The 24,592-nt window shown below is 37.4% G+C and overlaps 2 protein-coding genes across 7 annotated transcripts in view; one reads left to right on the top strand and one right to left on the bottom strand.

Moving 5' to 3' along the window:
- LOC125801107 (zinc finger protein 271-like) overlaps window positions 1-24,592 on the bottom strand; it is a 223,993-nt gene that overhangs the window by 181,405 nt on the left and 17,996 nt on the right. For 4 of the 6 annotated variants that reach the window (XM_049477126.1, XM_049477125.1, XM_049477124.1 and 1 more), the window contains 3 exons: window positions 14,395-14,568; window positions 12,680-12,726; window positions 7,794-8,615 (listed from right to left, as the gene is read on the bottom strand). The exons of 1 other annotated variant lie outside the window; for it this stretch is intronic. In XM_049477126.1, coding sequence (XP_049333083.1) covers window positions 8,041-8,615; window positions 12,680-12,726; window positions 14,395-14,568 — 796 coding nt within the window. In that variant the 3' untranslated portion in view covers window positions 7,794-8,040. Of the gene's footprint in view, window positions 1-7,793; window positions 8,616-12,679; window positions 12,727-14,394; window positions 14,569-24,592 lie in introns of those variants that run through there. One more of the 6 variants, XM_049477127.1, reaches the window with a different exon arrangement.
- Window positions 1-24,592, top strand: part of LOC125801482 (zinc finger protein 239-like) — a 297,730-nt gene that overhangs the window by 53,250 nt on the left and 219,888 nt on the right. The window lies entirely within an intron of this gene.

Raw genomic sequence — 24,592 nt, forward strand, 5'->3', positions numbered from 1 at the left:
TCGGATAGCTTTTGATCTGTAGCTCACTGTATTTGTGTTCTGTGATCTTGGCTAGGTTGGAGTCTCCCAATAGGCATATTGGTTTGCGTGTTCTAAGCTCCAGTTAGCTAACTACTGAACTAGGCCAGCATGCGCACGTTTTACGACTAATCAACACTTACCCCTTCAGCATGACCCCACCCCTGGAGTGAAAATCATGAATCTGATTGGTTAGATTGTCCTATGACTTTGCTAACAGATTTATTCCTACATTACACTTCTCAAAATCAGGAGAAGAGTCCACGCAGACACACAGGGGCAGAAGCCATTTTAAAAAGCTTTGATTAGTCAGTACCGCTATCAGTCAGATAAGAGTCCTGTAGCAACTGAAAAACACAGACTAATGCTTTGAATTAGTTGCTGTTTTAATTATTTTAAGTTCATTTATAAAATAAGTCCATACACTTACAATAAATATAATACATATTTCCTGATTGAAAATTATGTAATTATTTGCATGCACTTAGTCACCCCTTCTCTGAAGGGTTACAAGGGCCTCACTGCACACCACTTTTTTTTTTTTTTGTCTAAATCTCTTGTTTTTATTCTTGAAAGCACTGGCATCTCTTGTCAGCACGGCTTCAGCAGTACGTTCCTATTTTAAATGTGCAGGCCGTCCCGGGGTTTTGTGTTTGTTTTGTCCTCTGACTCCTCCTGCAGCTTGTTCGCCAATATTAACTCCTCCCACCGAGGTTGCCAGCACTTAACACTACACTACATCGATCTGCGCTGCAGCAAAGGAGCCAGCTAGCAGAGCTGCTTCAGTGCTCCTTGTGTAACATAGTCAATATAACGTTAGATACAGGTTTTAGAGGAGTTTAGAATTGCTGTATTTCTCCTCTTGCTCGTACTCTTTGTTCTCTGCCTCTCCTACTAGTCTTACCATTGTGTAGAAACAGCCTCCTGAATTTGGCAACCCAAATAACCTTTGTGGCTGGGAAGCGGTGGGCGGAGCAGACAACTCTCTGTGGTGTTTTGAAATTGGACTACTGTAGCCATTTCAAACACTCGCTCTCAGGTTCTACATAATGCACCTTTTTGGTAAGGTTAGGTATGGTTAGATTTAGGTTTGATTTGAGGTTTGGTTTGAGGATAGGGTTAGGGTTAGTTAGGGTTTGCATTAGGGACTTCCTCACCAATCTGTCAGATTTAACATGGACTGTGAACTTTCTCATTCAATAGAAAAGTCAGATGGTCTGGCCAAACTGTCTGGAAATCCAGATCCCAAGTCCTAACCAAATAAAATGATCAGGCCAGATTAGCCACCTGGGGTCAGTGCCCGGCGCTCACGTCCAACTCGATTAGACGCTCCTAAAGCCACTTGGTGGTGGGCGGGGCTCCCACACATTTTCCGACTCCACTTCCACTCTGGAACCGGTACAACCACTGTAAATTTTAAGCACCCAGATAGATTTTTCAAGCCGGGACTGGTTTTTGACCTAGGCCCCACAAGACCACCTTGAGGTATTCGTGGCAAAAAAAAGGGGAAAAGGGGAAACTCAATTATGCGGAGGAGGTCCCCAGGGCGACTGACATATCTTTATATATCATTATTGATTTCAAGAGAGGGACTATTGCTTGCTGATAGTGGTTCCTGCCGGTGGGGTGGTTACAGGCTGAGGGTGAGCAGTTACATTTAATTCACTGTGACATATAACTTGTAATGCTATTCTCTGAACATATTTCTTTAGTTGGACCTTTTAACCCCGATCTTCTCCTACCAGCCCTCCTCACCACCTTCTTCAAATAGAAGTTTTTCTTCTGCCCCACTTCTTAGCCAATAGCCAGTCTGGTTGCTAGGATGTGACAGCACTGTGAGACAGAATTGCAGGAGCACTGCTCTTTTGGGGCCAGTGAGGCAATATATTTTTCCCCCATCCACTCTTTAATAATAAAAGACTATGATTTTGGCACAAGGATTAATCTGTCCATGGAAATGATGAGCTGTGCAAGCGACAGTCTCGATGTCAAAGCCTGTTTCTGAAGAAGCAAAGGTCTGTTGATTGGATTGAGACACTTGGTCTCTGTGTAACCCAGAAATTTCCTGTAGAATCATCACATCAGGTGGGAAATTAGTGTCTTTTATGTCCCTCTCCAAACTCTCAAACTCACCTTGTTTAGGTGGTAGTTCCCCAGATTGCAGCAGCCTCTCAGGACTTCATTTAAATAGTATGTCCGGAGATTGCAGAGTGAGAGAACCATCTTCTCTGGTCTGACCTCGTTCCAGTCCACCAACCTTTTAAGGGTCGCATTAAAACGTTCTGAAGGATTTTTTGTGACTTGTTAGAAAGTGTTAGGCCTAGATTTTGCAGTGCAAATCTGGCAGACCTCTCCATTGGGACTTCCAGGTGCCTCCGGAAATACTCAGCAAATACTGAGCTCCATTTGTTGGACAGTTCAAGATTCCTGTCCCAGTCTTCCTTGGTGTCCGACTCCAGAAGATCTCTGATATCGTTGGTGTACATATTTACATCACGATTACCTTTCAACTCTCACAGTTTAAACTTTACATTGAGTAGGATGTGGTTCTAGCAGTTTACTATTGCAACTGCTGGAAGCACTGAACGTATAGCCAGGTCTATTGCAGCCTCTCGATCAGTGCATATGACAAACTGTGGGGAGATGAGTTCCAGAAAAAGATCAAGCAAATCTGTGAATAAGCTTTTGTGAGTTTTTGCACTCCAGGTCTGGTCAATGTGGAAGGCTAAGGGTATAAAGGGACACTCTTTAAAACCCTTTTAACGGAAAAGAAGGGGAGAGACATAATAATCTCCCAAATCGAATGTTGTGTCATAATGAAGGAGGATTGGGACACCACTATCCATATAGGCAATCGGTATCCTTAACTTCTGTAATTTGCGGCAACAATGAGCAACTCTGGGTAGATATCAGCCCACATCATGCACAAAACCTTTAAGGTATTCGCTGAGTGTGTATGTTGCAATTACATCATTTTGGTGCAGCATGTCGTCTTGTAAGAGCACACGTTTGATTGTGTTTTCTACCTGCATCATGTTTCTTGGGAGACAAACCTCCATGTGCTCCTTGCTGTGAGAAGCTGGTTGGTAAATGAGGTCTCTGTACACAGATGCAGGGGGTCGTCTCTTCTTCCTCTTAATGTGACAAACTTAATGTGACTGAACTGAGCAGTTCTGACGAAATTCCAGTTACAGTCTTTTGAATTCCCATGGGGCTTTGGAACATAGTCTGTCTCATCTCTCAAGTAGTGAAGAGAAGAAAGTATGGTGATTTGCTACTGCATAGTTCGTATACCTTTTTCCAGAACAACTTTTTCTTCATTTTTCACAGCAAATTAGCGCACTTAGAGGATATGAATATCATGTTTAAGGGTTCTTATGCCCTCATTTTTCCACATGATATAATCTGCTCTCCAGTCTTGTTTGGTATTCTCATTATTGTACACATAAATGTACACCTCTCCAGCTTTTGGGTTTACTGGAGGCAGGTTGCTTGTGTGCAGTTTGTCCACATTCATTAAGATGGAGACTGATTCCTTTGTGGATAAGGAGCGGTATATTTCTGAATACATCTGCACCAGCTCTTTGTCACATAGTGACTCCACTGACTTCCTTTCCTCACTGGAACATGGAGGAGGCAGGATGCAGATGCAAGTTGCTTTTATTTTCCATATAACAAAAACAAATAATAACTGAGACAATGAAAAACAAAGACTATAAAATAAAAGACTACACCAGGTCTTAACAAACAAAAGTGAAATTAACAAAAATAATCAAACAATATAAAGAAAACAAACCAGAACTCTGTAGACAAAAAGACAGCAATTCAGCCGCTCAACAAACACAGAAAAACATCAGACAGGCTCAAACAAAAAGCAGACAGAGAACCAAGGAACACATGGGGTATTTATACACAGGCACACACAAGGGACACCTGTGTAAGTAAAGAGGGGGCTGGGTTACAAATGAGACAGGAGGGATTACAGATGAGAGGGCGGGGCTAAGGCGGAGACAAGCTCTGTAACCCCTTTTTAAAGAGGCTTTGTTCAAACTGAGCTTCCTGCATTGCTTGTGTAGATGGGGACTTTATTTTTCCTCTCAACGCACCAATAGCAGTTATGCCTGGGAACATAAACATTTTATAACCTTTTTTTTACCTGAATTTCTACAACCTGATTTTTTTTACCTGAATTTTTAATCGTTAAAGTATTTTTTTTGCTACATGATTTTCTTTTTACTTAAAATGTTTGTACCTTAATTATTTTATTTAGGTGAAATGTGGGCTATCTGTCATTTTAAAACTGTTCTAAACTGAACCATTTAATACCTGAATTGTAAATATCTTAATATTTGAAGGTCAATTTTTCAAGAACAGCAGATTACACACCGTTTATATTCAAGAAATATGTTTTTTGTTTCAGGTTCTGGTGATATTGATTTAACTCCATAGTCTGCTTTGTTCTAGTTCTGAGTCCATAGTCTACCCCCTGAGTTACCAAAATGTATAAATTACCTGACTTTTAAATAGAAACTGAAAGCAAAACAAATCTGTAATCACTGATAGCCAGGTATATTTTATGAAATGTTTGTGGTACTGTAGGTATACTGTGTATGTGCTGTTATTGTATTGTGTGTGTAGCTGTTGACACATTTTTTTTTCTTCCAACAACCTGCCTAGGGACTACAGATGAAAACTAGCTTTTTAGCTAACTCTGGTACATTTATATTGATGCTGAAACTGAAATGTTCATCAATGTGCACTGTCCCTTTTGAATAAATAAATAAATACATTTAATTTGCATTTTAAAGATGAAGTTTCACATGTATCATTACTGCAATGTGATATGACATCTGATATATGATTAGAAATGCACATTTTTGGCAATTTTGAAATCAGATTAATGTCACTCATGCACAGGGTTACATAAATTTATATAGAGTATTTTTTCATATTTGTTTTTTTTAAATGTCTTAAATTTCTCTCTTTACCACGACAGTCAATGCTTTACAACGTTTTTTAGGATGTTGTGTTAAAAATAAATATATGAAAAAAGATGATTTATGGATTATGTAAATATACTTGCAAACAAAATATGACTCTGATTATGAATTTATTTGTAAATAATCAACCATTTCATTAATGAGAAATGAATGAATGAAGTTCAACTTATATAGCGCCTTTTAGTTAAAATCCTTTTATGTACCCATGTTTTTTGTGCCAGCGAAAATTATAAAGATTCTAAACATTATCATCAACTGAATGTGTCAAGAACTTGATTAACCAAAATTGTCTGGCTTTTAAGTAAAAATGTTCAGTTAAATATATATATTGTTTATCAGTGCAGTGATAAATAGTACAAATTTGTACTTATTACTGTTAGGAATGGCGTTGTACTTCGGAGGGAACACATTTGACCCTGTAAAGACCAATATTGTACCTTTGCTTGTATTAACCCACGCCCTTGACCTATTTGGTTGTTCAACAAGCAGGTAGAGAGGAAGTGATGGTTTAAATAGGGAAGAAAGTGTAGAAAGATAATACTCCATTTCTTCCAGAAAATGATTGCGATCTTCTTTCTTTTCTCCATGCTCAATGTGGTACACACAAGGACACAGGACAGAGGTTGAGTCGACTTTAATCAATTTTAACTGGCTGCAAATGTGATTTAGTTATTGCCACCACCTGTTATGTGCCACAGGTAAGTAAAAGGTGCTGTTAATTACACAAATTAGAGAAGCATCACATGATTTTTCAAAGGGTGCCAATACTTTTGTCCACCCCCTTTTTTATGTTTGTTGTGGAATTATATTAGGTAGATAAAAATGATCCCAAGAAAGTAAAGTGCAAGTTCAACTTCTTGCATATCACATGACAACAACCAACATGGCGTATCATTTGAAACGGGTAAGGCGAAAAAACAGTTCAGCCGTTTATCAATGCGGGCATCGAATAAAACAAATATTAACAGTTATGTGTCTTTTTTCTGACAGTTACACCCGTAGACTCATGTTGACAGCTCAGCCAGCATGTCTGCAGCACCAGCGGCCCGAGATTAACACAAAAAACTATTGATTTGAGACCACCATTGTCACAGAAAAGAAAAACGGAAATTACTGAAAAAATTGCGGAGTTTGACGCGCTTGATGTGAGACCAGTGCGCATTGTTGAGGGCGAGGGATTTAAAGCACTTTTGCGCACACTTGAGCCGGGCTACATCGTCCCTACAAGAGCAACAGTGATGGATGTCCTGCACACAAAATATTTAATAACAAGATCAGAGGTATACAAGGCAATACAGAACTGTGAAGCAGTCAGCTTCACAACAGATATCTGGACTTCGATCCAGATGGAAGCCTATCTCACAGTCACATCACATTTCATCACTGAAGACTGGCGACTGGAGAGTTTCGTTTTAGAAACAAAAAAAAATGGATGACAGTCACACAGCCGATCACATTGCAAGAGATCTGACGGAGATCATTTCTGAGTGGGACATCCAAAGCACTAAAATAGTGTCTGTGGTACATGACAATGCGGCAAACATGGTTGCGTGCACCAGTCAGCTGACCCAGCAGCCAGCGTGGGGAAATATGAAAGGAGTGCGCTGCGTGGGCCACACGCTACAACTGTGCATTAACAGTGCGCTAAAACAGGACCCTATTTGCCGTACTGTTGCTGCTGCAAGGCGCAGTGTTTCTCATTTCAAAAAAAGCGCAAAGGCCACCTCAGCACTCCAAGATAAACAGAAAGAACAGAATGTCCCTCAGCATAAATTAGTGCAGGATGTTGTAACTAGGTGGAATTCTGTCTATTTGACGCTTTATCGCCTTATTGAGTAAAAGCTGCCCAATTTAGCCGTACTGATGGATACAAGTGTGAGCAAACGGTCAGATCGTGACCTGGATCTCTCCACATCACAGTGGCGCACAGCAGAGGACATAGTTGCTGTTCTTAAACCAATGGTCACTCTGACAGAGATTTTGTCACAAGACACCAACGTATCCCTGTCTGTTACTGTCCCCATGCTCATGAGCATTAAAAAACAGCATTTGGTGGTGCGTGATGACGACAGCAAAATCACAAAAAACATCAAAACTATACTGTCGGATGAGATGGACAGGCGATAGGAGCTGAAAGATCCAGGCTTGGAAAGGAGCGTCTATATCAGTGCTGCTGTACTAGACCCGCTTTAAGAAGCTCTCCTTTCTCTCTGATGCGCAAAGAGAAAAGGCGTATTCAGCGGTAGCAGAAATAGCCGAGAGTCTCACTGACAGGTCATCCAAAGTTAGCCAACACGTTTCCCAACTGAGAATTATTTTAAAGCTATTAGGTTGCTAAATGAGAGATGAGAGAACGCACATTTTGTTGTTTTAAAAGCCGTTTTATTCCTGTTTTATGTGTGATATGCGCACTGCACTGACGGTGACTTTTTTTTGTAAACGTTCTCTTCGGTTTCAGTAAATAAATAAATAAAAGCTAAATAAAGCCAACCTACCATGTTTATTCATTGATCTGAGTGTTTTAGGTTTTTCCTTTGAAGTGGAAAAAAGTCCAGAAGAGAACGGGGATCCCGTTTACGGTGCTCTAGGAAAAAAAAACTGATTTGACTATTAGTTGACTAAATGGAAATCCTTAGTTGAATACACCTCTACTAATTACTATGGAAAGGTCAGTGCCGTTGTTAGATAACAAATTGTGACATTAATTCCAGTAGATACTTTTTTCAGATCTAAATTTCATTTAGCAAAACACACAAAAAAATCATCAGACTCCTCTTCACCTTTCTTCATTTATTTAGCTTTATTAATATGAACCAATTTTACAATAAAATAAAACAATAATTAACAATAATAACAGTAGTGAATAAAGATAACAGTAATTAAAATAAAGGTTCTGGAAAAAATTACAAAATCATCTATATAAAATATTTACATACTTATATACCAATTCTCCCTCCCACACACACACACACACACACACACACACACACACACACACATCGAATCTCTGTTACACACAAGGTTATTCTATCTTACACAGACGCACTGAGGAGCCAGAAACATAAACCCAAAACCCTGCATAGAGGGGCTGAGTGAAGGTGGTGTAGAATGTGTGTAAGTGTGTGAGAGTGTGTGAGTGTGAGGGTGAGTGTGTATCAGAGGAGACTCTGTAGAAGGACAGAGTGCCGGAGGGACAGTCCACATACACTCCTACTCTCCTACAGCCGGAGGGAGGAGTGGAGAGATCAGTGCTGTTATTATTGTGATGAACAGAGTAACTGTTATCAGAGCAGAACAGACTCCAGGAGTTTATATTCTCTCCAAACACACAGTCTGATCCCCATCCTTTCCTGCTGATGGTTTTATAACTCAGAGCTACAGCAGCTCCTCCTCCTCCGCTCCACTCAGCCTCCCAGTAACAGCGTCCAGTAACACCAGTAACTCTCTCTCTACTCAGAACCTGCGACCACTCATCAAATCTCTCTGGATGATCAGGATACGACTGCAGCTCCGCTCTAAACTCCACCCTCCTGTTCTCCTCACTCAGAGAGAGATAACACTGCGCTGTGTTCAGATCCAGAGTGAAATCACAGCCGTCTGAACACAAGAACACACACAGAGTGTATTTAGTGTGTAGTTATATTTAGTGTGTGTGGTGTTATATTTAGTGTGTAGTGTTATATTTAGTGTGTAGTGTTATATTTAGTGTGTGTAGTGTTATATTTAGTGTGTGTAGTGTTATATTTAGTGTGTGTAGTGATATATTTAGTGTGTAGTGTTGTTATATTTAGTGTTATATTTAGTGTGTAGTGTTGTATTTAGTGTGTAGTGTTATATTTAGTGATATATTTAGTGTTATATTTAGTGATATATTTAGTGTGTATTAGGGATGCGACGGTTCTCTGTATTTTATTGGTCTGTTTGGTTTGATACACCCGGATGGACGGTGGTATTTGGGTGCGCACTAACAGAGTGAACAAACGCTCTCCCGTTGTACATGCCCCGCCCATGGCCAGGGGGAGGGGCTGCTGAGCGCGTGCTGGGGGACTGCGCCGTCACACTGTGAAGATTCACCAGCAGCTCATATAAGAGAAGAGTAATGTTATTTTATTCTCTTTATTGTTTATGTAAAAACTGGGTTTACAACACTGAATATTAATCAATCAATCAACCATTATTTACACTGGAGGGGGATCCTCATTTACAATGCAGCTGAGCATTTACAGTTTAAAACAGATAAAATATATATATAAAAAATAGAAATAAAAACTGACATTTACTCTACACAAATAAAATATATACGTAAAAAAGGAAAAATAGGACATTTGAAAAAGATTACAAAAAGACACATAAAAAGTAAAGAATTATATTTTATGAAGAAAAAATAACAGTAGTGAAAATAAAGTAAAATGATAAGATATTATAAAATTAATATTAATAAACTAAGAACATGGGAATCATGGGAGAAAAAATATATATATATGATAGTTATTTATATAAACTATTTTGATAAATAAACAAAAAAAATTAATAATAATAAAAATAAGTAATATAAAATATAAACTCATTAAAAAAACTAATTGAAAACAACCACAGGCTTTCTGAATAAAAAGCCTGATAGTAATAAAAGTTTCAGTTTCAACATGGAAATAGCTCACCAAAACCTCAAGCTATTATTTATATTTGACAATATTTAATTAACTTTTCTGCACTCATCTTATTTTAGTTAACTGAACTGAGTTTTATATTATTTGTAGCGTCGCTCTAAATTCAGCTTCGGAAGAGAGAGAGAGAGAGAGAGAGAGAGAGAGAGAGAGAGAAAGAGAGAGAGAAAGAAAAAGAGAGAGAGAGAGAGAGAGAGAGAGAGAGGGAGAGAGAGGGGAGAAGTGCATTTTGGCTGATGTCTCTCTTGGTTATATGACAGTGGTGTTTTTATATTGAGTTGACATGTCCCACCCAATATTAGAAACAGGTGGATTTGTCCCCCCAAAAATGATATTGTTTCGCTCAGCTCAGCTGTGCTACTAATGAGGAGACAGACTGGACCAATCACGGAGCCGGTTCAGGAATTAAGTTCCGCCTCTCAGGAGAAACAGCCAATCAGCTTGCTGTTTTTGCGGCGCGTGGAGGTGTCAGTATGTTGGTGGGGGAAGCCCCTCCCTCGCTGTGAGATTTAGCAGCGGGATCGGCTGCAGCTGATTTTAAGATATGGATATACGGTGATTTTTTTTTCTAAAAGAAAGGTAATGGTATCTAATCATGTAAACTGTGATGATATGTTTCTGATAGCTGGTTAAAAATACACGTCTCTGAATCAGCACACAGTTTAACCCCACTGTGATTAATAAACTGCAGCTGTGTTAGTGAGTTACCTTAACTTTGGAATTACCTTGATTGGGAGTCAAGATTAAAGAAAAAAAAAACTATATACGTAATGTTCAACTTGCCCTGTATCTGATCAGCTAATCACGATTACATTTTCAAACTGTTTATTAATTTAGGATTGCAGTTAGCTAGAAGCTGGATGTAGAGGATAGACAGAATTTAGTACAACACTGGGTAATGTTGGTAGTTTAAAGCAGTTTCTTAACCCTGATCATCACTGCCCTAAAACTGTGTTTTCCATCAGATCCAACTGATCAGCTAATAAACAATCATTTATTGAGTTAACCTGTTAAAATCTCTTAGCCCCCTATGGATCCTAAATGAATCATTATGTATATTCAGCAGTTTATTAGACACATCATACCACCACTTACTTTATTCAAGTGCCTTTAAACAGAGGAAGCTGTAGAATATGCAGAACAGTGTTAATATGCAGTAGAATATGTAAGAACAGGGTTAAGAAACACTGATCTAACCTGACTTCTGTTCATATGTAGTTCACAGTAAGACCACATGTCCTGACGTTTATATTAACTTCTGCCAAAAATCTCTAGGAAACGTAGTTACATTCTCTCAGTAGAAAGAAGTGTTCTCAGTAAAAACAAATTAAAAGCGCAGGAACCAAAGAAAATGTAAATATACAACAGAATTGACATACAATACATAATAATAATAACCAATACTGTTATATTATTTTAAATATTAGGTGATAACTGATCAGTTTTTGTACTATGTATATAATTCAGACATTGCATGCATAATTTTTTTCTAACAACAGTAAATGTAATGTGGAGTAACGTGTTTAGGCTGTAAAATCACCTTTTATTGGATGTAACTAATTATAAACAAAATACAGAAAAAAAATGATTATTTGTGATAAAAAATAATCCCACAAATGTTGTTCTAGGAAACTATAGGGTGGGCTTTGGTTCATATTCGCAAATGTGTCCCCCCCCCAATATCAAGCCCGCTCCTACGCCCTTGCCTATAACTGCTATATTAAGCTACAGTTATTAAGTCTGTGTACTGAACAGAAATTTAAATCCTTATAAATGTCAGATATAAATATAACTAATAATAACTTATAGTTACTGTGCAGATTTTAAGTATATTATATTTTATAGTTGATAGTTTTTTATATATTACTTCTATCGCTGTGTTTCTCCACAACCATGCAACAACCAATCAGACTGTTTTCTGAATTTTCCAGGAGCAAATCAGCTCTGAAGGCAAACGCTGAAGATTTGAGGACTAATTAAACAAAACTTTCTCAGCTGTGTGATCAGGGCCAGTGAACGCTAAACGGAGAAAAGGATATTTAAAGAGGCGCCGTCATCTTATAAATCCGCTGTTCGGGACATTTTGGCTTCAGTGTTGAGTTTGATAATCAAGGTAAAAGACAGTCAGCAGATAAAGCACAGTGTGATTCAGTTACCTGTTTTTGACTAATGGTAAGAATAAGTGCTCCTTTTTTATAATAGATATTGTGATTTGAATTAATCTGTGACTTTATTAATTGGCTCTGAACGTGCTGCATGTTGGAGCTAGATAATATTGATATATATCGAAACCGAACCGAAACCGTGGCCCAAGAACCGCGATACGAACCGAACCGTGGCCACACTGTACCGTTGCATCCCTAATGTGTAGTGTTATATTTAGTGTGTGTAGTGTTATATTTAGTGTGTGTGTGTGTGTGTGTAGTGTTATATTTAGTGTGTGTAGTGTTATATTTAGTGTGTGTAGTGTTATATTTAGTGTATGTGTAGTGTTTTATTTTTTATGTGTGTGTAGTGTTATAATTAATGTGTATGTAGTGAATGTGTGTGTATGTAGTGTGTTTGTGTGTGCTTGTATTGTGTGTATTGTATCTGTAGTGGTATATTTAGTGTCTGTGTGTAGTGGTATGTGTAGTGTTTGTGTGTATTGTGTGTATGTAGTGTATGTGTGTGTAGTGTTTGTATATAGTGTATGTATGTGTATGTAGTGTATGTGTATTTGGGTGTGTATGTAGTGTGTGTAGTGTTTGTGTGTATTGTTTCTATGTAGTGTTTGTGTGTTTGTTTGTATGTAGAGTGTATGTGTCTGTATGTGTGAGTGTTCGTGTTTGTACTTTGTGTGCGTGTAGTGTTATATTTAGTGTGTGTATTGTTTGTATGTAGTGTGTGTGTGTAGTGTGTGTGTGTGTGTGTAGTGTTTGTATGTAGTGTATGTGTGTGTGTGTGTGTGTGTGTGTGTGTGCGTAGTGTGTGTATGCGAGTGTGTGTGTAACTTACATTTTTTTAATCCAGGTTTGATTCTGATCTTCCCTCCATGTTCCACTCTAAACACACACACACACACACACAGACACACACAGATCAGCACAGTGTGAGATTTTTAGAAACTGATTTATAAAGAAATACTTTGTGTGAAAACGAGTGAACATTTGAGAGAGCGGAAATTAATGACCTCATGTGGTAAAGTACGGAACTGCAATGCACACTGCATAAAATCAGATTAAAAACGGAAGATTAAGGAGGATTAACTCTTACTTCTCTAAATATATTTTTGTCTGCATGTATAAAGTTTTAATACTTACCGTATCTTATTCTGCTTTATATGCACGATATGTAGTATTATTTTTATTAGAGCTTTTATTCAGAAATGGAGAAAACACGGCACAGTAGTTAAAGTTCCCAGGAGTGACGGAGCTACAGAAATTACTCCAAAAGGGCATGAACAACTCATCCAGGAAGAACCCAGAACAGCATTTAAAGAACTGCAGGTCTCACTTGCCTCAGTTAAGATCAGTGTTAATGATTCAATAATAAGAAAGAAACTGGGTGAAAATGATCTCCTAGATAAGATAAAATGGCAGTTTCTTGTGGCCTTGCAGAAAAGGGTTAAACTTTACTAAAGTATGTTTTTTGCATTCATATCCATACCTGAGTGTACTCCTGTCACAACAACTGTTTTTATTGGACCATACATTTTTCATGGAATTATTGTGCAAAAAGTTTTTTATCATGATTTCAAAATAATTTTATACCACTGGTCATTAGAAAATTTCAAAAATTTAAAATGTAACAAAGGCAACATTTTAAAATAAAGCCAATAAACCAACTCAATCACATTAATCGGATCTCTTTAGAAATTAAGGGCTCTATTTTAGTGATCCGTAGGTGAGCTGTCAGCCGTGCAGCATGCAGCTTGATTTAGGGTGTGTCACTGTGTCTTTACGATAGGAAAAGTTGCTCAAAAGAGGCTCAAAATGTGCAAAAAGCATGTATCGTGAAATAAACCAATCACCATGTCATTTGCCATTCCCTTTAAGAGCCAGGTGCGGTCTGACTTTGGCGTATTGCTATTTAAATGGCACAGCTACCTGGAATTGACCAATGTTTTTCATCGGCGTAGATATATTCAAAATCACCGTTGCTGTTTAAACAAGACAGGTGAAGAGCATGAAAATACACTGTTGGTGGGAGTAAGATAGCAATAAGCATCAAGACCACCTTGCACAGGGTGTAGGTTAGGGCCCTAAGTGTTCAGAAAGGATTCTGGTTTTGCAGTCACTGATTATTTTTACCATAAAGACATGGGCTGGTTGCTGGGGTGCTTGACTCTCAGTGTGTATAAAGTTAGTAGAGATCAGTTTTTATTATGTAACTTTTATCCTGACTCGATGCTCAGGGCAGCTCTCCATCACTGAAGTTTTCCACCTGTTCTGGAGTGAAAACTAAACCTTGGTTCTTTTTAACAACAGAAAGATGAGCCAAAACAGAATTACAGCAAAGTACTTGGCATTCAGTGCAGATAGCTTGAGCATAAACAATTAACAGTGGCTGTGTAAACAAAAATAAGACAGAATGACAGAATGAAGGTTACATGCTGCTCCACCATGTTTACCTGGTGACTACAACTAGATTTACAATGTTAAAATGTACAACATGTACAACAATATTTATCTTAGAATAAGTTGATAACATAATTATTAGTTCAGACCTACCCAAGTTTCTCCAGTTTGCAGTGTGGATCCTCCAGTCTGTCAGAAAGCAGCTTCACTCCTGACTCTCCTGGGTGGTTGTAGGTCAGATCCAGCTCTTTCAAGTGGGAGGGGTTTAAAATTAGAGCTGAAGCCAGAGAACAACAGCCTTTATCTGTGATCATACAACCAGATAATCTGCAGACAGAGCAAGAGAATGTGTGAGTGAGTGACAGAAAACAAGAAAGAAAGAAAGACAACATAGCAGACTGAGGAAGATAATGCACTTTGATATTAGTCTCTTTTTTTTAAATAACACTACAAAATCTGAAAAAAATATCTATAGAAAACTAAAGTTTCTTAACACAGTTGACACAGACTAACAAATTCATGAAACCCAAACCTCAAAAGTAAGCATCTCTGTGAATAAGGCATTAGCATTGATGTGGACCAAAGAATTGAGTTCATATTAACTTTTGCTAAAATTGTTTTTGCTCGTGCATCACAATTTTGTAATCAATGTGTGATATATCTCAAATTTTCATTCAAGTTGGACATTCTTAAGACGATTGCAGAAGACTCGTATTTGTTTGTTTGTTATACTCTGACTTTCGTTAAGCACTTTTTCTTGTGTGATTTGTTATCATCATGGTAAACACCTGAATATTTACACATTTATACATGTAGAATTTCTAGTGGTGTCAATCGATTAAAAAATGCAATCCAATTAAACCTGCCAAAATTCTGTGATTAATCTCATTTGTTTTTCGTAAGACGCAAGTTTTTATAGTGGATATTTTATGGAGTGAATTTTGTGGCAAAAGTTTTACACCAAAACAAAAAATCCACAATTAAAATGTTAGGCTAAGGTCGAGCATTATAAACATAAAGAGCTCATCATTAGCAAAGGAAGGGAACTTAGAGGAACAGACCTGGGAATTAACAACCCGTTCCCCCGTGAAATCCTTGACAGACGCAGAAAACTGTTCGCCGTGAGGAAAGAACTCATAAAAGAAGGGAAAATAGCAGTCGTCTCCGTCGACAAACTTTATGGTAATGGACAGCTATATCGTGACAAAAACATAACTCCCTGGCTGTTCTAAATTTCTTTAACTGTAACTAAATAGCGGTCTCTCTCTCTCTCTCTCTCTATCTCTCCCCCCGAGCGCTTTCATTTGCACACTCTGTCTCTCTCATGTGCGTTGTGCTCTTGTTGCACGATCTCTAATATATAGGTCAATACTCAAATAACCTCATAAAATTGATCCGTAATGTGTGTGTATCCCCTAAACTTTCCTTTCTCTCTCGTTCTTTCTCTTTCTTCCACTCCCACTTACTCGGGTCATTCTCACAAAATCCAGATTCAGAGGACATCCAGTATGAAAATTTGCAAAATGCATTTAACAACAAATTTCCTTTTGAGGATTTAAGATTAAGGTCTAAACTTACTATGAATATTATTTTTAGAACATTTGTTCCATTTTATTGCATATTTTATTAGCATTTTATAGATGAAGTCCACAAAAATGTATCATTACCGCAATGTGATATGACATCAAATATATGATAAAAATGCATTTTTTTTTTTATCAAAGTTAAGCAGTTCAGTTCATTTACAGTTAAGCAAGGGTTTAAGACTTATTAGCTTACACTTACACACAATGCTACATTATGAAAAGAATGTTTTTCAAGAACATTTCATATTATTTAAGACAATTTACAATGCAAACATTTGCATATCAAAAGAATCTTTCATGTAGACTACAGCACCTTCATTAATAAAACAGCTCATTTAACTATTGGAAACCATTCAACAAATGTCAAAGAAAGACCTCTCAGAAACTCTGAAATCTTGTCTATCTTTATGCGCCATCCAGCATTGTATGCCTACTAAGACCAAACTTTTTATTTTTAGTCATTTACGTAGTTTTTTTGTGTTTTGCCCATATGTCAGGCATATGTCAGTTCTGTAATATCTGGCTGACTTTTTTTCCTCCATTGCTTTTTCTTTTCGTCATGGTACTTTTTGGTCAGATCACGTGTTGTCTTTATTTTCCCACTGAAAATGGCAAATATAAAATTATGATATCCATTTCAGTTTTTGCTCAATTCCATAGAATGGACTGTACCCAAATAATATCATTCGAAAGTAACTCCAACTGGAACAACTGTCTGTGTTGTTGAGTATGTGTGTGTGTTTTTCTAAATGTTGTAATTCTTGCTGTAAATGTTCTCCCTAAACTTTGACAGCCTTGCTTTTGCTGCTGCCTTTCTTTTCTCAATAGCTACCTGCCTGTAAACAAATACACATCACATATTACAAAAAATATATATCAAAGATGGAAAAAAAGCTCTGTAGTTATGTGGTCTAACATCTAATTCTGTGTACGGAATTAGATTTAGTTTCAGGCCAGATAAGACGGAACATTAGTGACCTCTACTGGTGGTTTGCAATAGCTAAGTTAGAATGGTCTACTGGAGAAAATGTTCAGGGTAACGCTCATGTTATGACAATCAGGAAGTAAAAAGGCATCTGTATTATGCTTCCTAATCAAATTCTCATTACCGAAACAGTGCATCTCATTACTGCAACAGGTATTGAAATGTAGCAGTAAGTGAGAATTCAGTTGTGGAGGATGAGTGACTTTAAACTTTTATGCTAACTGTAAAGGCACCATGAGGGCTAGATAAATTTTCACATACAGTGTCCATTTAGACCTTAATATACTATATTATAATCAAAAATACAGACTGTAACTTCAAACTGTAGGCTCAAAACTTATATTGATATATCGGTAATGACAATGAAAAAGTCGTGCAGACACGTTGATGAGCAATCTATTAACTTTTATCCAGAAACATATGAGAAGAACTGTTTACATGGTAGCCATCCTGAGTGTCATGGCCAATGTCTTCCCTAATGTTGAAAACGCCTTGAAAATTTAAGTTTCTTGTGGATTTAAACAATGATTGAAAATTGTTGCGGAGGATGAGAAAATTAGTGTTGGACACATTCCTTTTCTTTATTAATTTTATTGTTTTTATTGTTCAATGTAAAATCGTTTCTGTTTATTAACTAAAAGTGTGTATAGTATGAAATGCATTTAAGTTTTTTGTTTAAATTTTAAAATTTCCAAACAATGAACTGAAATTCTGATACGGACATGTTGCGGAAATGAGAATTTTACTCTAAAATGTAAAAAAATAACAAATATTATATTTATAATGTTCATTTTTAAACATGTGCAAGATAGACCAAATGACATTGTTTATGATTCTATATTTTTTATTTTGTTAATATTTACTTGTTTATTAAAATTCCTCATGCCACCTCATCCATCCATCCATTACACGCAAATACGCACGCACCCGCAAATATACTAATGCACGCACATTAATCCGTTCACAAAATCCCATAAAAATCACAAGGAACCACTTAGCAATAACTTAATGCATGCAACGTCTCAATGTCATAACACGTATGTCACACCAAATCCAACACTTTTTGTCTTATGTTATGTCTCTTCTACTTTGTTTGCATTTAATCACTCCTTTCTGTACCATCTCTTTGCACCAACCTCTATTTTATTACTACTATATATCTCAGATCCGAAAAATGCATTTTTGTTTACACTCCATCCCCCAAACACCAGAAAATATCCCCAAACATCTGCACACTCATATCATATCACTGATAAACATTATTAATCCATACATCACAACATGTCTTCACTTAAATTTATAAACTAGAACATTCGTGGTATTGGGACACAGATTAAGCAACCCAAGGTACTAAACCATCTCACTTCACTAAAGGCAGACATTTGTTTACTACAAAAAACACATCTATCAGAAACAAATCATCATAAGCTCAGATCACCACAATTCACCCATATATTCTCAGCCTACTATAAGTCCAAACAAAGAGGAGTATCAATACTAATAAGCCAAAAAATCCCCTTCACACATAACACCACTATATCAGACACAGGTAGATACATCATAATTAACATCAACATCAGCAACACACCCTTAACAATAGCAAGTTTGTATGGCCCCAACATTTATAACCCATCCTTCTTTCATGAGTTTTTCAACCATATAAACAATATATCAGATTCCACAATTATAATTGGAGGTGACTTTAATCCAATCACTGACCCGTGTATAGACAGATTAACTATGGCACACAATACACGTTACTGGCATTCAACAGATATCATTAAACAATACATGACAGACTTAGGGCTCAGCGATGGTTGGCGCCTCAAAAACCCAAACACTAAAGAATTTTCTTTCTGTTCTCCAGCCTACCACTCATATTCTCGCATTGACTATTTTTTAAACAGCAATTCTATTATAGCTAATATATCAGAAATAAAATATCACCCTATAATAATCAGTGACCATGCTCCAGTTTCACTTATATGGAACATAAATCCCCTATATAAAACTTTCAGCTGGCGACTAAATAGCTCGTTACTTACAGACCCAGAATTTGACAGCTACATCAAAAAAGAGTGGGCATCTTTCCTAGAAATAAATGATTCTCCAGAAACCACACCAACAATACTGTGGGAAACTGGGAAAGCAGTACTAAGAGGCAAAATAATCTCTTACTCTTCCTGTAAGAAGAAGAAAGATACGGAAAACGAGTCTAATCTACAACATCAGGGAACTGTCAAATGAAATGATAAAAAAAACCATCAGATAAAAAAAAGAGTTAAATGAATGCGAATCACAGTATAATGAACTTATAAACAAGAGGACTGAAGTTTTACCACAACGACTAAGATATAAACAATTTAAATCACAATAATAAATCTGGCAAATTCTTAGTTAACCAAGTAAAACATAACAAAGAAAAAAATCAAACAATAACAATTCCATCAATCAAAGATGAGACCGGACTAATCAGGCAAACATCAAATAAAATTAATCAAGTATTTGAGAAATTCAATAAAAATCTATACTCACCAGAACACGATCCAGACCCAACAGATATTCACACTTTCCTCAATAATATACACCTACCCAAACTAACTGAAGAACAAAAAAGCATATTAGGAAAGCCAATAACATCAGAAGAACTCCATAAAGCCCTACGTAAGATGCCTAATAACAAAGCACCAGGACCAGATGGCTTTCCCGCAGAATTCTACAAGCACTTCTGGTCAATATTTGGCCCAATGTTCAGTAGAGTAATAGCAGAAATTAAACACAATAAGAGACTACCAACATTAATACAGCTACAATATCACTCCATCTTAAACCTACAAAGATCCTACCTTACCATCCAGCTACCGTCCACTGTCACTAACACTAATTAGCTTAGCCAAACTCAAGGCTGACTAGCCAAACTGTTTAAGTATTATTTATCTAATTTTATTGACTTTTAGTTTCACTTTATTTTACATATTTTTTAACGTTTTAGTTTTATTTATTTCTAACCTACCGGATTATTTTAAAGTCATGGCTCCGCTCAGCTCTCCCTCCGGATGCAGTAGCTTCTTGTGGTTGAGCCAGAAGATTGCGGAACTCGAGGGGAGAATCTCTGTACTCCACCAGATTAAAGACGATGAGGATCTCCTCGACTCCATGCTGGCGACTTCACAGGTGATCAGCGCGGGGTTAGATGGCAGTCTACCTCGAGCGGCTGCTCCAGCTGCCCAGGAAGAGGAGCATTGGCCTCGGCTCGGAGCTAAGCCCAAGACCGCGAAGGTGTGTTCCTCCACGCCGCGTCAGGCTGAGCCGTGGTCCGTTGTAGGTGGAGGTTGGCGTGGTGGTAGGCGCTCCGCCCGCCACCCGGTGACTCGGAATATCGGCGTGAGCAACAAGTTCTCCGTGCTGGAGGATCTGGATGAAGCCACTCCAACAGAATCCATCAGAGTGAGCTCTCCAGACCTCTGCTTCACCCATGCTCCACCCGAAAACCCCACCGTGCAGCGGGCCTGGCACGCCACCACACAGCTGACTGCGGCTGGGCAACCATCGCACGGCTTAGCTCCACGGGTCACCCCTGCCTCCAGAAGACCGGCAGGCCAAGCTCCCTCACATACCCAGAACGGTCAGCCTGGACGCCGCTCCCCCCCGCGAGAATCTGCCCGTCAACCCCGCGGTTCTCCGCTGATCACCGAGCCGCGACCTCATCGTCTACCCCCGACGCAGACCCGCAGACCTCAACCCACCACCCTCGTTATTGGGGACTCTATCGTCAAGAACATTCATCACCACACAGCTACTGTTTCTGGCGCAAAGGTTTCGGACATTACCCTACAGCTACCCAGTCTTCTAAAGGAACACCAGTCTGTGGAGAGGATTATAATCCACGTTGGATGTAATGACATCAGAAACCAGAGCACAGAACTGTTAAAAAAGGACTTCACACGCCTGCTATCCTCCATTCAAGACTGCGGTAAATCTGTTTTTATTTCTGGACCAATCCCTTCACTAGGAAGAGGCTTAGGACATTTTAGCAGACTTTTAAATCTTCATACCTGGCTCCAAAATACTTGCCTCTCCCAAGATTTGCATTTTTTAGATTATTTTAACCTCTTCTGGAATCGTCCCTCTTTTTACAGATTTGATGGGATTCATCCCAAAAGGCTGGGTGCTCAGATTTTAGGACACAACATGTTTTACTCTGTTTTTAATTCTACATGACTAAATACCTCCAGTTTAGGAACAAATATCTCAGTAGTTATTGGCAGAAGACCTAGGACCAGCATTTCTGTAAAAAAGGTCAATAATGCACACAATTTTAATCCAGATAATTTAATATACATGAAGCCATCTCTATCTTCCCTAAACAGCCAAGTGAAATCTAATGATTATTTATTAACTGATTTTGAAAGTTTAAAAAAAAAAAGGTTTAGGAATTATCCACTTAAATATTAGAAGCCTTCTACAAAAAGACAAAGTGGACCATCTTGAAGTCTTGATTACGAAGTCTGATCCTGATATATTAATTTTAACAGAGACTTGGCTTAGACATAGTGTAAAAGATGAAGAGTTGGCACTGAATAATTTTATTTTACATAGAAAAGACAGATTCTCGGGGAGGTGGAGTTGCTATTTATACTCGCTCAAACATTCAAACCACTCTTTTATCAGCGATATCAAAAGAAAAATGTTTCGAGTTCCTAGCGCTTAAATTACACTTGGGAAAAATAACTCTTTTGTTTTAATTGGGATCTACAGGCCTCCCTCTGCCCCACCCTCTGCAATGCTGGTCCTAGGGGATTTTAATTTCAACTGGCTTTCTGATGCATCCGATTATTTTAAGGAAATATGTGGCAATCTTACCCTTACACAGATAATAAATGAACCAACACGCCCAAACTTGAAAGATCCAACCAAATCAACATTGATAGATTTAATTCTTTCTAATAAAATGGACAAAATTACTGCCTCAGGAGTTTTCGAACTTGGCATCAGTGATCACTGCCCAATCGGATGCATAAGAACCAGTTGTAAGAATAAAACGGGCTCTCAGATGGTGGTTAGAAGAAATTTAAAAAAATTAAATGATCAAGCTTTTCTTTCTGACTTGGCAATGAGTGACATACACCTTACACTTGAAATCACAGATGTTGACCTAGCATTAAACCATTTTAAGAATTCTTTTTTAACAGTGGTAAACAAACATGCCCCCCACAAAAAGTCAAGAATTAAAGACAGGTCAAGTCCCTGGATTACTGGCGATGTTTCCTCATTGTTTAAGTCCAGAAATAGAGCTTGGTCAATTGCAAGACGCACAGGGGAGAAAGACCATTGGCTAATCTTTAGACAATTGAGAAATAAATGTACTTCTGCTGTTAGAAAAGCCAAATCAGAATACTACCTTAGCTTAATCTCCAACTCCACAAACCCCCAGAACTTCTGGAAAAATGTAAATTCCCTTAAAAAGAACTCCAATCCCTTTCCTACCAGGGCTTTAGTGGATGATCAGCTGATCTCAGATCAGAAGGAACTCTGTCAGGTTTTTAACTCTCACTTTGCAGCAGCTGGTCACATATTTGATAACACTAATACAAATCCATTATTAAATCAAACTGATCTCAACCCTATTGTTTTTAAAAGGTCTCTTCTCACTCCAGCCCTTCTCTCCATACATAGTTGCTAATGTCCTGCTGAAAATTAATCCACGAAAAGCTACTGGAGAAGATGGACTGGACCCCTTTTTCCTGCGTCTTGCAGCTCCAGTTATTTTAGACTATATTTTATATATTTTTAATCTCTCAGTTTTATCTTGCAGAATTCCCAGGGTCTGGAAAACAGCTCATGTGATTCCTCTGCATAAAGGTGGTGAGGCAACAGAGTTGAACAATTATAGGCCAATTTCAAAATTATCATGTCTAGCAAAAATTTTGGAATCTCTAGTGAACAGCCAACTGAAATCATTTCTTAATGAAAATTCTATTTTATCCAATTATCAGTCTGGTTTTAGAGAAGGACACAGCACTATCTCGGCTGTAACACTGGTTTTAAATGATCTGTATTCAGACTTAGACAGGAAGAAACACTGTTCAGCTGTTTTTATTGATTTAACGAAAGCTTTTGATACAGTTGATCACACTCTTCTTTTAAGAAATTTAAAAAAGATTGGCTTTGATGCAAAATCTCTTGAATGGTCCCAAAACTACCTCACAGACAGACAACAATGCACAGCATTCAATAATTATAAATCAGATTTCCTAGCTATTTCTAAGGGCGTCCCCCAAGGTTCCATTCTGGGTCCAGTTTTATTTAATATATAAATTAATGATATTGCTGCCTCTGTTTCTTCCTTAGATTGCAAAATACACCTTTATGCAGATGACACAATCTTATATTGCTCAGCTGATTCTATACATGCTGCAGTAATAAAACTACAGAACTCTTTTAATGCTCTACAGACTGCACTAAATAAGCACACTAAATATTCACAAACTAGTTTTAAATGCTAAGAAAACTAAGTTAATGCTGTTTTCCAGATCTCTTAATAGTGATTGTAATTGTGTAAATTTTACTACCCTGGCAGGATCCACCATTGAAAGAGTTACAGAATATAAATATCTCGGCATATGGCTGGATGAGAAACTCACTTTTAAACCTTACATTTCTAAAATAGTCAGTAAATGTAGACAGAAGCTGGGTTATTTATATAGAAATAAAGCTTGTTTCCCCATGCACGCTAGGAAAACAATTGTTCAGGCAACCCTTTTATCTGTTCTAGACTATGGTGATGTCATTTATAAATATGCCTCCGCCAGTTCCCTCAAATTATTGGATCCAGTATATCACTCTGCTCTAAGGTTCATCACTGGCGACCCTTATAGAACTCATCACTGTGATCTGTACAGAAAAGTTGGTTGGCCTCCATTAGCTGCACGAAGGGAAATGCACTGGTTAATTTTAATTTATAAAACACTCTCCGGTCATATGCCAGAATACATCACTTCATTGATAAATTTTAATAACAGTGATTATCAGACTCGCTCCAGTGGTTGGATCAGCTGCCAGGTACCGAGAGTTTTTACTGAACTGGGAAAATCTGCTTTTAGCTACAGTGCACTGGCGAGCTGGAACTCACCACAGGAAACACTAAAACTCAGCTCACTGGTGTCACTCAATCATTTTAAACTTTTAATATCTAACCACCTTCAGACAGCCTGTACCTGTTTTACTCAATCTTAATTATTTATTTTACTTCATGTTTTAGTTCTCTTATTATTTTATTTTTTATATATATTTATATTCCTTTTATTTATTTTATATAATTTACTTATTTATATATTTATTTATTTTATTATTTTTGTTTTTGTATTTACTTTCTTATAATTATTTTATTTTAATATTTAATTTTTTTTTTAATTATGTTTTATAAGTAATACTGTTATTATATATTTTTAATTTTTTATTTTTTTTTTATTTTATTCTTATTACTAAATAGTTTTATTTTTTAGTTTCAGTTTTATTCTTCTGTTTCATAAATATTAAATATTTGCTTTTAATTTTGCTTTTTCAATCACTATTGTATTTGCTCGGCTACATTGAAAATGAGGGTCACCCTCAATGTACTTCCGAGTTTAAAATAAAGGTTGATTGATTGATTAAACACAGACACAAAGCTAATAAGTAAGAAATTAGCTACCAGACTGGAAACGGTTATCCCATCCCTCATACATCATGATCAGACCGGCTTCATCAAAGGCAGACAATCAGTTACCAACATGCGCAG

This window comes from Astyanax mexicanus, chromosome 4 (assembly GCF_023375975.1).
Source record: "Astyanax mexicanus isolate ESR-SI-001 chromosome 4, AstMex3_surface, whole genome shotgun sequence".
Classification (NCBI taxonomy): domain Eukaryota; kingdom Metazoa; phylum Chordata; class Actinopteri; order Characiformes; family Acestrorhamphidae; genus Astyanax; species Astyanax mexicanus.